Source organism: Lutra lutra, chromosome 4, assembly GCF_902655055.1.
Source record: "Lutra lutra chromosome 4, mLutLut1.2, whole genome shotgun sequence".
NCBI classification, from domain to species: Eukaryota; Metazoa; Chordata; class Mammalia; order Carnivora; family Mustelidae; genus Lutra; species Lutra lutra.
Genome location: NC_062281.1, coordinates 92,412,371 through 92,426,366, shown reverse-complemented (window position 1 = coordinate 92,426,366; position 13,996 = coordinate 92,412,371). Strand labels below are relative to the sequence as shown.

Below are 13,996 nucleotides of genomic sequence, written 5' to 3'. Positions count from 1 at the left end.
AACGGAAATCTGGGCGATTGCTCCCTGTCTTTCCTCTCTTCCCCCGGTATTAGTGGGAGGCCTGTGGGAGTGCCTGCACGTGCTGGGCGTGGGGGGCGTGGTCAGCACTGTTTGGTTGCTGGCTGTAAGAATCTGAGGGTACCTGCATAGCGGCTCATTAAACAATTACAATAAATGTGATAAATGCTGAAATCAGGGGATCTGGGGGCTGTGGGTTCAACTCACAGGGGCATCCAGTCCCAAGAGGTTCCAAAAAGGTTTCCAGGAAGGAGGGAACTTTGCGCTAATGTCTGAAGGGTGCGTAATAGAGAAGGAAGGAGGTGGTGAGGTTGGGGGTGGTGGGGGAGAGTGCTTTGTAATTGGTCATTTCAGGAGAAGCGTTCTGGAATTTTTATGAGGTGGAGAGGTTTCCTCTTAGCAGGGTACTTCCTCTTTGACATTCTCAAGGTGGGTTTGTGTTGTGGTGCTGTGAATGCTGGCAGAAGTTTTCTTCTTTCTATGACACTAGTCTTTTCATTCTTTTAGAATGTAATTCTGCTGACCACATAAAGTCCCAGGATTCCCAGCACACGCCACACTCGATGACCCCATCCAATGCTGCAGCCCCCAGGTCGTCCACCCCCTCCCATGGCCAGACTACTGCCCCGGAGCCCACACCTGCTCAGAAGACTCCCGCCAAAGTGGTGTATGTGTTTTCTACTGAGATGGCCAATAAGTAAGTTAACAGCTGTGTCTTGCTGTTGACGTGGCTTGTGCGTTTGGACACTGAAGTTCTTATTCCCACTGAAGAGTAATCCTTGTTTTCCCCTCACTGGTGATATTCTCACTTAGAGTTAATAGTACAGAAAGGGGTAAAAGAAAATAAAATATGAAACCTCCCTACCCTCTCTCCCCAGAGACAACCATTGATGATACTTCTTTGGCTTTCCTGCCAGAAAGTTTTTATGCTTATAATATACATAGAGATCTTTTTTTAAACATAAAAGAGATTGATTACACAATATACACTTTCCTATAGTTTAGTATTCTTTTTTAAATAATACAAGTAATACATGTCTATCTCAGAATAATTAGGAAATATAACTAAAGAGAAGAATATGTCTGGAATTCATAGAGATAAGTACTGTGAATGTTTGGGTACCTATGTTTCTGGTGGGTGGATCAGTAGATTTCTTAGCCACTTACTTAATTTATAGAAAACATGAATTACTCTACATACATACAGAGTGAGTTTCCACAGCCTTAAATTATCATTAGGTGTTGTGAGATTTCACGTTTGCCTTTCATGGTTGGGGTTTGGAACCAAGATTCTATAAAACACCTACCACATTGTATTGGTTTGAAGGAGAAAATCTTGGTGTTTTTTTCTAGTGTCTCTTTGAGATTTGCTAATGGCTCTCATTAGATTTCAGAAGTCTGGTGGTAAATGATAGACACGAATAATGAAAACCTGTGTTTCTTTATTCTTACTCAATACTTCTGGTGGCTCTCCACACAGACCCGTCCTCCTTCTCCTCTCACAAGTTCAATCAGGGGTTAAAGTGCTTTGGCATTATAGGTGGTGGAACAGAAGCAAGTCCTAGTGTGTGCCTCTCTTTCGTCTCTGCAGAGCTGCAGAAGCTGTGTTGAAGGGCCAGGTTGAAACTATCGTCTCTTTCCACATCCAGAACATCTCTAACAGCAAGACAGAGCGAAGCACAGCCCCTCTGGTAGGCCATTTTGAAGTGGAGTATGGTTTAAAGGCACTCTGGTAGCTGTAAAGGTGGGAGCTGGGGAATGCTTTTGACAGGGAGATAGTCTTGACGGTTTAAGCTGTGCTTCGGGCATCTCCTGCACCCCAGCTCGAGACATTGCATGGTTTCAGGCAGACGACGCTGTACCGGCCTTTCCTTTTGCGGGCTGGTATACTGATGGGTTACTAGGAAAGACAGACCCAGAATCAAAAAAGAGGTATATGGAGCACTTCAATTTCTTTTCTCCTGCCATTTCTGGGAAAATCTGAACTCAGACCTTGTGCACAGGGCAGGGTTTTTTGTTTTTTTATTTTCTTTTTTTTAAAGATTTTATTTGTTTATTTGACAGAGATCACAAGTAGGCAAAGAGGGTGGGGTGGGGGGAAAGCAGGCTTCCTGCTGAGCAGAGAGCCGGATGTGGGGCTTGATCCCAGGACCCTGAGATCATGACCTGAGCCCAAGGCAGAGGCTTAACCCACTGAGCCACCCAGGCGCCCCCAGAGGGCAGGTGTTTAAAAACTAACAAATGCTCTTGAGTTGGTTGCAGAACAGAAAAGGAATAAGTAAAGCTCCAGTACTGGGGTCCATGCTGATAACACCACAATTCGAGTCTCAGTGACTTTCAGAATGATTTTTTTCTTACTTCAAAGTGAGAGGACCATCGAGTGCTTTTAATTGCTTGATATTTCCAAAATTATAAGAAATGGTAGTTAGTCTGTCAGTCTGTCTCTTCTCTGGAACTTAATTACCTGCCATAAACCATGTTAGAAAAGGCACGCAATGGTTGTTTGAATACACAGAGCATTCCACGTGGAACCAAAAGCTGTTTCTGTGACTAGCATTGTCAAGGCATCCCCATCCCAATGTTATGGGGATATTAAGAGGTTCAAGACACAGTCCCTGCTTTCAGGAAACAGGTACTCTAGTACTCAGTACTAGAAATCTAGTACTCAGCAGGGTCTTCAACATGGGAAAAGTCAAGTGACAATAAATGAGTCAAATGACAGTTCAAGATAAAATAGGTGACCTTTCTGTCTGTGTTGTGTATCAGTGGAGTCCCTCTTCATTGACACAGCAGAGCTTGGCTTTCCTAGACTTAGAGAAAGCATTTCACGTTCCTCCTACATCTGTGCTATTCAAGAAGGGTAGAAGATGGATGAACAAAACATTTAAAATGTATGTATATTTTAATTTATACTTAAACATTTTATATATATGTATATGTAATATTTAAAATTTAAATTATCCTGGAATGCACAGGGACTAGTGTAGGGCAAACCAATATTTGATTGACTTAGCGACAGACCTTAACTATAGTTCTCACCTCTACCTTCTCCGGTACTGAACTGAGTCAGAAAAGGAATTAAGGATATAATTGGGAATAATCAAATCACCGCCACTCCCAGTCTAGAATGAAAAGGGTGGCACTAAACTGCAGCTTCTCTCCTGGTCACATGACACGAAGTCCGGGCCTGTCCCCAGCAAACAAAAGCTGGCCAACAAATGCAAACTTAAAATGGCACTGGAAGGAAAGTTAAGTTGACACCGACACTGCAGCGAGGGAGTCAGGGACGCAGGAGACCCAAGAGCATGTGCAGTCATGCATGCTCAGCCAGCCCTCCCCGCCACTGTCTCTCTGTGCAGACATCGGGGCATGGGTACCTGCACGGGAAACATTTATATACATACCCACAGAGTGTGCACACTCAAAGACAGGCTTTGTGTTTATGCAACACAGACTGTTCGATGCAGAGATACACATAACGATTCATGTACAAATTTGCACACAGGGAAACATTCCAGAGAGCAAGTGGGGAGGTAAGGAGGAGCCTTAGGGGTTTGGAAGTACAGACTGGATTAAGTGAACAAGTTGAAACAAATGAGCATCAAAGAAGGGGCCGTGTGGCTCGCCGGAGGCTGGTGAAAGAGCCCTGCCATGGGGGTCTGTTCTTCCTCAGGACCCTCCCTTCAGCACCATCAGCGGTGCCAAGGTTCAGCCCCAGCACACGTACGTCCCTCTTCCTGACACCAGCAGCACCTGTGTCACTGGCCACAGGGGAGGTGCTTTCACCCAAGACCTAGTGTAGTGTCAGTACTTAATAAATAATAACGAGGCTCTCCTCCACCCTAGAGGAGGGCAGTCGGCTGTCTATTGGAAAGAACAGATCAAAAGACACCGTGAGCTAGATAGCCTCAGATTTCGCCACAGACACTTCCTGCCTGTGGATTCTCTTACTACAGTTAATGTACGAATTCTTATCGAATATGGAATCAGTGATCACAAACCGAAAACAGAAACCAGAGCTGTCAGGCCCCCTAGAAACTCCAGGAGAGGAGTCCTTTGGCAGTTGCCATGCCAGAGGGGACGCTGAAACAGAGGGCCCTCCCTGCTTCCTCTGGCTGGTGGCGTACAGAGCCGGGAGCGACAAGTACTTTCTCTTTCCATTGAGAACAGCAGACCTCTTGATTGACAATGAGAAGCCTACAGACCCAGTTGTACTTTCGGGGAAAAGTAAAAGGTGTTAGGTACAGCCTCCCACATACCAAGAAACTAATCTCTCTTTGAATCAGAAACACACAGTAGACATGTGATCTCAAACCTGTTCCTCGAAATAGATACTCAGATGTATTCACTTTGGCAGAGTGGCTGTCTTCTGGCATGCTTATAAAGTTATTGAAACCTAATCCTTAGCAAGGGAAAGAGGATGCCATTTGACAGGAAAGTGGAAGAAAAAAAATCAGAATGTCCCCATGTCCAGAGTGGGGTTGGCCATGGGCACTTTCTATGGCAAATGTCAGAGTAGATTTACGGGCCTGGGACAGATCCTTGTAACGTGTCTTGCTTTTTTAATTGCCTTTCTGTACAATTTACCAATGATTTTTAAAATCTCGTTTGTCTTCAGAACACACAGTTATCTGCCATTCGGAATGATCCGAAACCCCTCCCACAACAGCCCCCAGCTCCAGCCAACCAGGACCAGAATTCTTCCCAGAACACCAGACTGCAGCCGACTCCACCCATCCCGGCACCAGCACCGAAGCCTGCTGCACCCCCGCGTCCCCTGGACCGGGATAGTCCTGGTGTAGACAACAAACTGATTCCTTCCGTAGGCAGTCCTGCCGGTTCCACTCCACTGCCCCCAGATGGTAGCGGGCCAAACTCGACACCCAATAACCGAGCAGTGACCCCTGTCTCCCAGGGGAGCAATAGCTCTTCAGCAGATCCCAAAGCCCCTCCACCTCCACCGGTTTCCAGTGGAGAGCCCCCTACACTGGGAGAGAACCCCGATGGACTGTCTCAGGAGCAGCTGGAGCACCGGGAGCGTTCCTTACAAACACTCCGAGACATCCAACGTATGCTTTTCCCCGACGAGAAAGAATTCACAGGAGGACAAAGCGGGGGACCCCAGCAGAACCCTGGGGTACTAGATGGACCTCAGAAGAAACCAGAAGGGCCGATACAGGCCATGATGGCTCAATCCCAAAGCCTAGGGAAGGGCCCTGGGCCCCGGACAGATGTGGGAGCTCCATTTGGCCCTCAAGGACATAGAGATGTGCCCTTCTCTCCAGATGAAATGGTTCCACCTCCCATGAACTCCCAGTCTGGGCCCATGGGACCCGAGCATCTGGACCACATGACCCCCGAGCAGATAGCATGGCTGAAACTGCAGCAGGAGTTCTACGAGGAGAAGAGGAGGAAGCAGGAGCAGGTGGTGGTGCAGCAGTGCTCCCTCCAGGACATGATGGTCCATCAGCATGGGCCTCGGGGTGTGGTCCGGGGGCCTCCCCCTCCGTACCAGATGGCGCCCAGCGAAGGCTGGGGGCCTGGTGGGGCCGAGCCCTTCGCCGATGGGCTCAACATGCCCCACTCTCTGCCCCCGAGGGGCATGGCTCCCCACCCCAACATGCCGGGGAGCCAGATGCGCCTGCCCGGATTTGCAGGAATGATCAACTCAGAAATGGAGGGGCCGAATGTCCCCAACCCGGCCTCTAGACCAGGTCTTTCTGGAGTCAGTTGGCCAGATGATGTGCCAAAAATCGCAGATGGTCGGAACTTCCCACCTGGCCAGGGTGTCTTTAGTGGCCCCGGCCGAGGGGAACGCTTCCCAAACCCCCAAGGGTTGTCTGAAGAGATGTTCCAACAGCAGCTGGCAGAGAAGCAGCTGGCTCTACCCCCGGGGATGAGCATGGAGGCCATTAGGCCCAGCATGGATATGAACAGGATGATCCCAGGTGCCCAGCGACACATGGAGCCTGGGAATAATCCCATTTTCCCTCGAATACCCGTCGAGGGCCCTCTGAGTCCCTCCAGGGGCGACTTTCCGAAAGGAATGCCCCCCCAGATGGGCCCGGGTCGGGAACTTGAGTTTGGGATGGTTCCTAGTGGGATGAAGGGAGATGTCAGTCTAAACGTCAACATGGGATCCAACCCTCAGATGATACCTCAGAAGATGAGAGAGGCTGGGGCGGGCCCTGAGGAGATGATGAAATTACGCCCAGGGGGTGCAGACATGCTGCCGGCTCAGCAGAAGATGGTGCCCCTGCCCTTTGGTGAGCACCCCCAGCAGGAGTACGGCATGGGCCCCAGGCCATTCCTTCCCATGTCTCAGGGTCCAGGCGGCAACAGTGGCTTGCGGAATCTCAGAGAACCCATTGGGCCCGACCAAAGGACTAACAGCCGGCTCAGTCACATGCCACCACTACCTCTCAACCCTTCCAGTAACCCCGCTAGCCTCAACACAGCTCCTCCAGTCCAGCGTGGCCTGGGGCGGAAGCCCTTGGATATATCTGTGGCAGGCAGCCAGGTACATTCCCCAGGCATTAACCCTCTGAAATCTCCCACGATGCGCCAAGTCCAGTCACCAATGCTGGGCTCGCCCTCGGGGAACCTCAAGTCCCCCCAGACTCCATCGCAGCTGGCAGGCATGCTGGCGGGCCCAGCTGCTGCTGCTTCCATTAAGTCCCCCCCTGTCTTGGGGTCTGCTGCTGCTTCGCCTGTTCACCTCAAGTCTCCATCACTTCCTGCCCCGTCACCTGGATGGACCTCCTCTCCAAAACCTCCCCTTCAGAGTCCCGGGATCCCTCCAAACCATAAAGCACCCCTCACCATGGCCTCCCCAGCCATGCTGGGCAGTGTAGAGTCAGGTCAGTATGCTCGCGTCCTCCCCGTTGTGCCCTGTAGCCGGAGATTGCAAAAGCCTGATTGATGTACTTTAAGAAAAACTGCTGTCCTAGCTTGATTCTGCAGTTGGAGGAGGTGGCCCGTGCCAGGTGGATGCATTCGCGGCTGGGTGCATGATCAGTGCTCCCTCGGGGTTCCACACAAGCGTCGGGTCCTGATAGAGACATGGCACTCTTAGTGCAGGATACAGTTGTCAGATAGTATCGTTCCGAGGAGGAGGGAGAATTGGAAGCACGTGTCGTTTCATGGAATAATTCACAGTGAAAACACGGTGAAATAAAACACCTTGTCATTGGGTAAATGTGGCTTCTGTAAGTAGTAGACCCGCCCACTGGACACCCGAAGGGGCTGCCCTCATGTCCATGGGCTCTGAGTGTAATCCAAAGCAGAGTGGTTCTCGTAAGTGTGTGTTGAGCACAGAGGTGGTTACCAAAACCTTCTCCTTTGGTGGACTGCTGTTCTCACAGATCGGCGGCAATTTGTCAGTAATTTTTTCCTAGGAGAAGCTCTTGCTGGTGACGGTGGTTTTGTGGCTGAGACCAGAGATGGTCCATGGAAGATGAGCACTGAGGTGTAAATACTAGGTCCATGTTGTCTCGGCTGGAGGAAAACTAGACTCAGAATAAGATAGGAGAGGGATCCTGCCCAGCTTAAGCGTCCCTTTCTCCGTTGGGTAGCGGTTCACAAAAGCAGTACCAAGGAACGGCCGCCTCAGAACCTTTTCATGCAGCCCTCTTGCTCACGGAAATTAATGGAGCACATGTGCAGGGTGACACAATTCGCACCTGGTTTCCCATCACTGGTCTGGCTCCATGGCGGACCAGACACCTGAGTCGAATTCCGAATTGTGATGGGCAAGGGAGAGAGCTGCTTATTTCACATTCTTTTCAGGGAAATAGTTGTCCCTAAACCATGCTTTTCCCAAGCTTCAAGTTCTCTTTCTGACGCATCCTTGGTGTGTTGGTCTTCACCTCTGCGGACCCGTCACCTCCATATTGCGCTGCGGTCGCCCCTCTGCACACACACACGGAGCTTGACCAGAAGATTGATGGTTCGTGTCCTGGGTCTAATAACACTGTCCTGTTCATTTGTCTCATTCGTGGCCTTGCTAGTTCATAACTATATAGGCCCAAATGCCTTTGAGAGGAGTCTAATTCCTGGCCTGTTTTTGTTTTATTTTGCTTTCTTCTAGGTGGTCCCCCACCTCCTACAGCCAGCCAGTCTGCCTCTGTGAATATCCCTGGAAGTCTTCCCTCTAGTACACCTTACACCATGCCTCCAGAGCCGACCCTTTCCCAGAACCCACTGTCTATTATGATGTCTCGAATGTCCAAGTTCGCAATGCCCAGTTCTACCCCTTTATACCACGACGCCATCAAGACTGTGGCCAGCTCCGATGACGACTCCCCTCCAGCTCGTTCTCCCAACTTGCCATCAATGAATAATATGCCAGGTAAGAGAAATCAGGAAGCTAGGATATCGAGCCAGTGTTAGACGGAAGAGAGACTTCTCGCATGCCTTTTCTTGACAGCTGCAGACCTCAACAGATGGAAGTGGAATGAGTTGAGAAAGAGTACCATTAGTAGAATTAGTGTCTTGGCTAGAGGAAGAAAACGAAAACAAGTTTGTATTCGTTTGATTCAGTGTGTTTGTCAGAAAGCAGGTTTGCTTAGAGTTCTTACAATTCCGTTACAGAAGTTCTGATGTTTCTGTGTACCCGGATGGGTTCTTTTTTCCCTTTTGAGGGGGTGGGAGTGGGGTGGGGAATCCTCCTGGAGCAAATACTGAAAGCCGTTTCTTTTTAACATGCTGATCAGAATGTCTTTAGTTCTCAAGTGTTTTTCTGGAAGAGCAGCCTCCAACCACAAGCAGCCACAGGATTTCAGACAGGGGAAAGCCTGTGTTTCCTAGCAAGCACCATACTCAACATACTCAGTGGTAATTCTACAGAGACACAAAATACTTAAATGCCCCAGAGACTACAATAGAACCAGCATGCTTTCCTTTTCTGTTACAAGTTATTTCTTTAGCGTTTCATATACCCTAGAGTTTGAAACGCTCTCTTTGCAAGGCAGTATAAAAAAGTGCCAAGTGTCAATTGGTAAAGGACTGTTTGGTTTCCTTGCTATATCTGATTCTTGGACTTGCAGGACTTTTAACCCTCTTTCTCCAAGAGGACCTTACCTAAGTCGTTCAGACGAGTTCACTTCTATATTAAATAATGTCTCCGATGAAGAAGGCTAAATTGGTTTACATATTAATTTGTAACTTTTCACACTGGTGACTTTTTTCCTTGTTTTCTACATATCTTTATGTCATACAGTTTAAGACTCAAAATATATCCTCTTGTAGAGCTGTTGGCTTACAGGCTCCAAAATGTATTTTAATATTGTTGAAGGGCAGGGATTTCGTGTTGTATGTTTTCCCAGCAGAGTCCTTTGCACATGTGATACGTGTGGATTTTATTGTTGTTGTTGTTAATCGAATTTCTTAGTTTTTCTAAGTTGCTCTCGGTTAAGGTGATTCTTCTGATATCTTTATTTTTCTAGGAATGGGCATTAATACACAGAATCCTCGAATTTCAGGTCCAAACCCCGTGGTTCCGATGCCAACCCTCAGCCCAATGGGAATGACCCAGCCACTTTCTCACTCCAATCAGATGCCCTCTCCGAATGCCATGGGACCCAACATACCTCCTCATGGGGTCCCAATGGGGCCCACCTTGATGTCACACAATCCTATTATGGGGCACGGGTCCCAGGAGCCTCCGATGGTACCTCAAGGACGGATGGGTTTCCCCCAGGGCTTCCCTCCAGTACAGTCTCCTCCACAGCAGGTTCCATTCCCTCACAATGGCCCCAGTGGGGGGCAGGGCAACTTCCCAGGAGGTATGGGTTTCCCAGGAGAAGGCCCCCTCGGCCGCCCCAGCACCCTGCCTCAGAGTTCAGCAGATGCAGCACTTTGCAAGCCTGGAGGCCCCGGGGGTCCCGACTCCTTCGCTGTCCTGGGGAACAGCATGCCTTCAGTGTTTACAGACCCAGATCTGCAGGAGGTCATCCGACCTGGAGCCACCGGAATACCAGAGTTCGATCTGTCTCGCATTATTCCATCTGAGAAGCCTAGCCAGACACTGCAATATTTCCCTCGAGGGGAAGTCCCAGGCCGTAAACAGCCCCAGGGTCCCGGACCTGGGTTTTCGCACATGCAGGGGATGATGGGTGAACAAGCCCCCAGAATGGGACTAGCGTTACCTGGCATGGGAGGCCCAGGGCCAGTGGGAACTCCGGACATCCCTCTTGGTACAGCCCCATCCATGCCAGGCCACAACCCAATGAGACCACCAGCCTTTCTCCAGCAAGGCATGATGGGACCTCACCATCGGATGATGTCACCAGCACAGTCTACCATGCCCGGCCAGCCTACCCTCATGAGCAATCCAGCTGCTGCCGTGGGCATGATTCCTGGCAAGGATCGGGGGCCTGCTGGGCTCTACACCCACCCTGGGCCTGTGGGTTCTCCAGGCATGATGATGTCCATGCAGGGCATGATGGGACCCCAACAGAACATCATGATCCCTCCACAGATGAGGCCCCGGGGCATGGCCACCGACGTGGGCATGGGTGGATTTAGCCAAGGACCTGGCAACCCAGGAAACATGATGTTTTAAGCTGCTAAGATTGGATGTGCCGATCCTTGTCAAGATGAGATTCCAGGTCCTGAGAGCTGCTTTGAGGGAGTTCCAGGAGTACTGTTGGTCATGCAATAGGAGAACAGAGACCCGAGGGCTGCTTTGGGGGAGGGGGGAACTCGAGAATGTATGGATTTACCTGAAAACAAATGATTCATTTAATCAACAGGTGTGTTTTTTTTAAGATTTATTTTTTAAAAATTATTTTTGTGGACTTGGGTATCCCATGATGGCACCTACTTTTGGGAATCTGTAGCTGTGCTTTGAGAATTGCCATCGGTCATGTGTTGCACCGTTCTCTGTATGTTTACGTCCTTTGGACTGGCTTCTCCCAGGATTCTTTTCTGGTTTATGTTTTTTGCTTTGGGCTTTATTTTTTTGTGTACTGTACTATATTGTAAAAGGGATTTTAGCAGAGACTTTAGTCTTTGGGACAAGAGGAGAACAGGAATGCTGGGCTGTTTACTTTAGGTGGAGAATCCATCTTCAGACCTTTGGACTATTTTCTTTCAACTCCAGTGTATAGAAAAAAACCAAACTACGACCTCAGAGCAGAGTATTAATGAAAAGCACAAAAAAAGGAACTAAGTTCAGCGAGGGGTGGGGGGAGGGGGGAGATTTTCTTTTTAAAAATAATGAAGCTTAGGACGTTTGTTTTTCAGTTCAAGTGCTCTCTGGCACTTGTCTGTCTCTCCCAGTCTACAAACCCACCTTCACGTTTTTCTCTCGGTTTCCCTCCCTTCTCCCTCCCCATCTCCTTGGTTAAGTGTGTTTCCTTCCCCCGTGGCATGCCATGGATGGGGATGGATGGATGACCCCTTCTTTCCTCCTCTTTCCCTTTGGCAGCTGCAATACACGGTGTTACTTGGGGGAAGTAAATCTAAGGAAGAAGCCTCGCCTTCCAGGCCGAGTGTCGTCGGGGCTCCGGCTCCAGGAGGGAAAGGCCTGTGCTTGGGATGCTCCATGGTGTTCTTTCCCCTTTCTCTTCCCCAACATGCCCTTCCCTGCCCACCTTGTTTTCTGTTCTCCTTTTATTAGGAATTCCCAAGTGAAATTTATCAATGTGGGAGTGGAACAGATGCTAAAAGCTATCCAAGATTTTGTTTTCGTTTTTGTTTTTAATTTTGTGGTTCCTTCCCTTCCCTCCCCCTCCCATGCGTAAAACGTTCTGTGTAACCTCCATTAAATTTGGTACAAACCACTCACCAGAGCTGTGGTGTCAGAAAAATAAAATATATTGTTTCTTACAAAATGGAATTGCCTTTCTTTGTTCATTTGGATTCCCGTTGCTCAGTGCTGGGCACAGTAGCTGCCACATGCCCCAAGAAGCATAGCAGCTTGGCATCGGAGTTGGTTGATGAAGAAGGTTAGGGGAAGTCGACAGAAGTGCCTGCCCAGGTGAAGCGTGTTCCCTGAGGATGAGGAACAACCACTTGGAGATCTGTCCCATGCACCTGTCCTTGCTCCGTCACCAAGGCCCAGCTGTAAGCAGAAGAGCAGCCCTGGCCCCCAGTGTGGAAATTTACCTCTGGAGGTAATTAATGGTCTTTCCCAGGAATTTCTGTGAGAGCCAATTTAATGGTGTGAAGTAATTAAGGCTAAAGGTATATTTTCAGTCATTTGCATAAGCCCTGAAATGTCCCTGGATCTTGCTAAGGTAAAACGTTAACTACTGTACCTGCAAATCGTGGTTTCCTGCAGTTTGTCTCCTTTCCACCTGGCATCCGCTCTGGGGCTCTGCTCCTTCTGGGCATGGCTTACCTCCCACCAAACTCCAGCGCTGCAGTGGTCCTTGTCTGAGGGACTAGCTGTTTGTGTTTTTGTGCACTGGGGCTTGTTCTGGTGTGGGTATTTTCTTTGAGTCCTAGGTGTTTTTAGCTGGGTGAGTGGGTGTCTGTGTGCGTGTTTGTTCACATGTGAAAACAGAAGGTAGGAGCAGCAGGTGCCCAGTCATCTGCAGACAGACTCATACAAATTTGGCTCTGCTGGTGTTCTACAGGAGTTCTTCTTGTGACTTTCTCTAGAAGTGTGTTTGAGAGCCTCTTTCTCTTCCACTGCTGGTGGCCCTGTCGGCTCAGTAACCCAAGAGCCCCAGGCAAAAAAGTGAGAGGACTGTTGCAGCCCCTCCCCCACCAGTCACCTCCCTGTGTGGATCTTTGAGGGGCCTAAAAAGTAGGTGGTAATCCTCGCCTTTGCAGATGAGAAAGCGGAGCTCAAGTTTAAGAGTTCTGGCACAATCAGATCTATTCACATGGTCCTGCATGGTGACAATTTTATGTGAGAAGACTAAAATGAGCGTTCTGTTTCATTAATTTAGCCATATTCCTCGGTTCTCTGGCTTTCAGGTATATGGAAGAGAGCAGGGAAACAGCTAAGTAGGGGGAACGTGAGAGGAGAGCCCTCACCAAGGAAGGTTGGGACCTGACATTTGTCCCGCTGGACTGGCTTGTGGGGTGGCCTCACTCCCTGCTCCACCTAATAGTGTTGTGCTCACTGATAGTGCACGGTCCCCTTCCTACTGTCCCTAAGAGGAAGCAGAGGGTGCACAGGAGTGGGGTGGCCCCTGAAGCTGGGGATGTGGCACTGCTCGCGCGGCCCCCCTGCTGGAGAACGTGCAGCAGTGCAAATGAGCTCCCCTCCCTCTGAGTAGTTGAGTTTTGAAAAGACCCCTTCATAAATCTTCATTCATTTACATTGTCAGCAGATACCAACAACATTTCATCACAATGATATCTGATAAACTAAGTTCATTTGGGGTTTAAACAGAACAATTTCTAATTTACTAAGAATGCTGTGAAACAAAATCACATTGGAGAGACTGGATGCTATTGCATGGAGAACTAATTTTTACAAATTAGCAAAAGGTTGATAAAGATATTTCATGTTAACATAATCCTGGGAAAGCCCAGCTAGTCTCCCCCAAGTTGGGGGACTGAATGGAGGAAATACAATTATGATGTGTTACTTCATTTCAGGGCTTACGTGGTGGGGTATGGATCATAGCATTATTTCTTAAGGACTAACCAAAGAGTATGCAGTATTTTTTGTAAAACAATGTGGACTAAAATAAACATTTTGAAAGAATCTGTATTTCCAAATGAAAAATCATTGTAGGGGTCTTATGAGGGGTGAGGCATGAGAAAATAGAAATTCTAAAACAAATTTACAGATTTTTAAAGCTACTCTTTGAAAAAATTGATCCAAAATTTCTCCCAGCCTCCCTTACTTTCCTGCTGTCAACAGGGCCAGCTTTCACTGTGAGACCTGTGCAGCTGCCCTGGGCCAGGACTGGGTTTGCTGAAATTCTCAATAATCTTTGGATAGGTGACCTCACATTTCCATGTTGCACTGGGCCTCTCAGATTATGTAGCCGGTCCTGACTGTTGTAGAGAA

At 48.7% G+C, this 13,996-nt stretch overlaps 1 protein-coding gene across 8 annotated transcripts in view; it reads left to right on the top strand.

Annotated features, from left to right (window-relative positions):
* BCL9 (BCL9 transcription coactivator) overlaps positions 1 to 11,855 on the top strand; it is an 84,066-nt gene extending 72,211 nt beyond the window's left edge. For 7 of the 8 annotated variants that reach the window (XM_047725340.1, XM_047725342.1, XM_047725343.1 and 4 more), the window contains 5 exons: positions 526 to 715; positions 1,610 to 1,709; positions 4,637 to 6,878; positions 8,108 to 8,368; positions 9,465 to 11,855. In XM_047725340.1, the coding sequence (XP_047581296.1) occupies positions 526 to 715; positions 1,610 to 1,709; positions 4,637 to 6,878; positions 8,108 to 8,368; positions 9,465 to 10,582 (3,911 nt within the window). In that variant the 3' untranslated portion in view covers positions 10,583 to 11,855. The remainder of the gene's footprint in view (positions 1 to 525; positions 716 to 1,609; positions 1,710 to 4,636; positions 6,879 to 8,107; positions 8,369 to 9,464) is intronic. The other variant, XM_047725346.1, reaches the window with a different exon arrangement.
* Positions 11,856 to 13,996: the final 2,141 nt, after the last annotated feature.